Consider the following 2500-nt stretch of genomic DNA (forward strand, 5'->3'; position numbering starts at 1 on the left):
TGTCTGTCTGCCTAATGCTGGGTGTAGTTGGGTGGCACTCGGCCTGTCTGTGTGCTGGGTGTAGTATGGTGGCACTCGGCCTGTCTGTGTGCTGGATGTAGTATGGTGGCACTCGGCCTGTCTGTGTGCTGGATGTAGTATGGTGGCTTTAAAGACAGGAAGGACTGAACCACACAGGTCACACGCAGGTCACAGGAGGCAGTTCGACTCACCCGCTTAAGAGCCGTGTTTAACTCACCCATCGTAACCCGCCGCCTGAGAGCCCTGCCAGGGATGTGGTGTCAGGGGAAGGGCTTGCTCAGGGAGGAGGTGGCAGATCAGGACCAGGTCCGATCTGACCCGGGTCATGAGCCATGAGGACCAGTTCCACCAGCCCTCAGGTTGCCATTAGGGCTGAACGATTAATTGCATTTGAGATTAAATCACGATATGGAAAAACGCAATTTTCTAACCGCAACATCCTCGATTACAATGGGGTCTTAAATGTATTTATTTATTTATTTTTTTAAGATGGTACATTTTGCAGTGTTTTAAAAACCTTAAATGCACAGTGGCACAGCCACCGATTTGTTGTTCTTGTTTCTGTAATGAGCAGTTAAATAAAATTGTAAAATGTGGGAAAGAATATTTTACACTAAATGTATCTAATATAGTGTTGGTCATATTTAAATCAGTCATTACGTTTTGTTGGGGGGGGAAAACGCATATTAAAATGCAATCGCAATATTTGGGGGAAAAAAAAAAATCGCAATTAGATTTTTTCCCAAATAGTTCAGCCCTAGTTGCCATCCTATTGCAGGTGCACTGTTAGGAGATTTTTGACTTGATAGATACCTGGTGTGTGTTTCATTTATTTCATTTATTTCTTGTGTGTGTGTGTGTGTGTGTGTGTGATGTATGACGCAGGCGGTTGTGGACGGCGAGTGTGTGGGAGCCATCGTGTGTAAGCTGGACATGCATAAGAAGATGTTCCGTCGCGGGTACATCGCCATGTTGGCCGTGGACTCCAAACACAGACGGAAAAGCATCGGTGAGCACACACACACACACACACACACACACACACACACACACACTGAATTAAGTGTATAAGCATCGGTGAGTACACACACACACACACACACACACACACACGCAATAAATGAAGTGTATAAGCATCGGTGAGTTCACACAAACACACACAGTACACTGAATTAAGTGTTAAAGCATTGGTGAGTACACACTGATTTTAGTGTCCATGTTGTGAGTACACACTGAATTTAGTGTCCATGTTGTGTGCTTTCCTGATGGTTTGTTGTGTGGACGGTCTGATGCTAATGCTACGTGCTGTCCTGTGTGGATGCTCTGATGCTAATGCTAATGTGTGCTGTCCTGTGTGGACGCTCTGATGCTAATGCTAATTTGTGCTGTCCTGTGTGGACGCTCTGATGCTAATGCTAATGTGTGCTGTCCTGTGTGGAAGCTCTGATGCTAATGCTAATGTGTGCTGTCCTGTGTGGACGCTCTGATGCTAATGCTAATGTGTGCTGTCCTGTGTGGACGCTCTGATGCTAATGCTAATGTGTGCTGTCCTGTGTGGACGCTCTGATGCTAATGATAATGTGTGCTGTCCTGTGTGGACACTCTGATGCTAATGCTAATGTGTGCTGTCCTTCTGTAGGTACCAACCTTGTGAAGAAGGCCATCTACGCCATGGTGGAAGGCGACTGTGATGAGGTAAAGCGGGCGTGTCGTGTGCTGGCCTTGTTTTCAGAGACACACACACACACACACACACACACACACACACACACACACACACACACACACAAGATGTATTAACATGTCTCTGTGTGTTTGTGACACCAGCGCAGGCGTTTACACACTCATGATTAGGGATGAGTATCGTTTGGGTTTTTTCCGATATATTTACTGTTAACAACAGTTTACAGTATACTTACATAAATACAAAACACGAACACACTCTTGTATACACACTACAGCTTCAAACTTCAGTAATTATTTTGCATCAACATTAGCATATTTGCCTTCGGAGGCAAAAATGATTTTCTGATTTGATTTTCTGATTTTCTGATCGCTATCTTTTCTATCTTGTTTATATTTTCATTTGAACCCACTATTTATTTGAAGGTATGTGAATTCGTACCGCCCCTTTAAGAGACTAGGATTAGTTTTGCTTACACCTCCGTTTAGTCTTCACTCTGTGGTTGCTGATCTGCCTTTGACTTTTGACTTCTCTCCCCCCTTTTTTTCGGTCCGGGTATTGGAACCGGTGCCATATTGGAACCGGTTATCGGTACCCAAACCTACTCATGATGTATGAACAGGCCACACCACACACACACACACACACACACACACACACACACACACACACACACACACACACAATGTATTACCATATCTCTGTGTTTGTGACACCAGCGCAGGCGTTTACACACTCATGATGTATGAACGTCTCTGTTTACACACTCATGATCACACACACACACACACACAC

At 44.7% G+C, this 2500-nt stretch overlaps 1 protein-coding gene across 1 annotated transcript in view; it reads left to right on the forward strand.

Annotated features, from left to right (window-relative positions):
• Positions 1-2500, forward strand: part of naa30 (N-alpha-acetyltransferase 30, NatC catalytic subunit) — a 7266-nt gene that overhangs the window by 3646 nt on the left and 1120 nt on the right. Inside the window, exons 2-3 of the mRNA XM_080854049.1 lie at positions 907-1030; positions 1661-1716. Of these exons, the coding sequence (XP_080710175.1) occupies positions 907-1030; positions 1661-1716 (180 nt within the window). The remainder of the gene's footprint in view (positions 1-906; positions 1031-1660; positions 1717-2500) is intronic.

This window comes from Sprattus sprattus, assembly GCF_963457725.1.
Source record: "Sprattus sprattus genome assembly, chromosome: 16".
In the NCBI taxonomy this organism is placed as follows: Eukaryota; Metazoa; Chordata; class Actinopteri; order Clupeiformes; family Clupeidae; genus Sprattus; species Sprattus sprattus.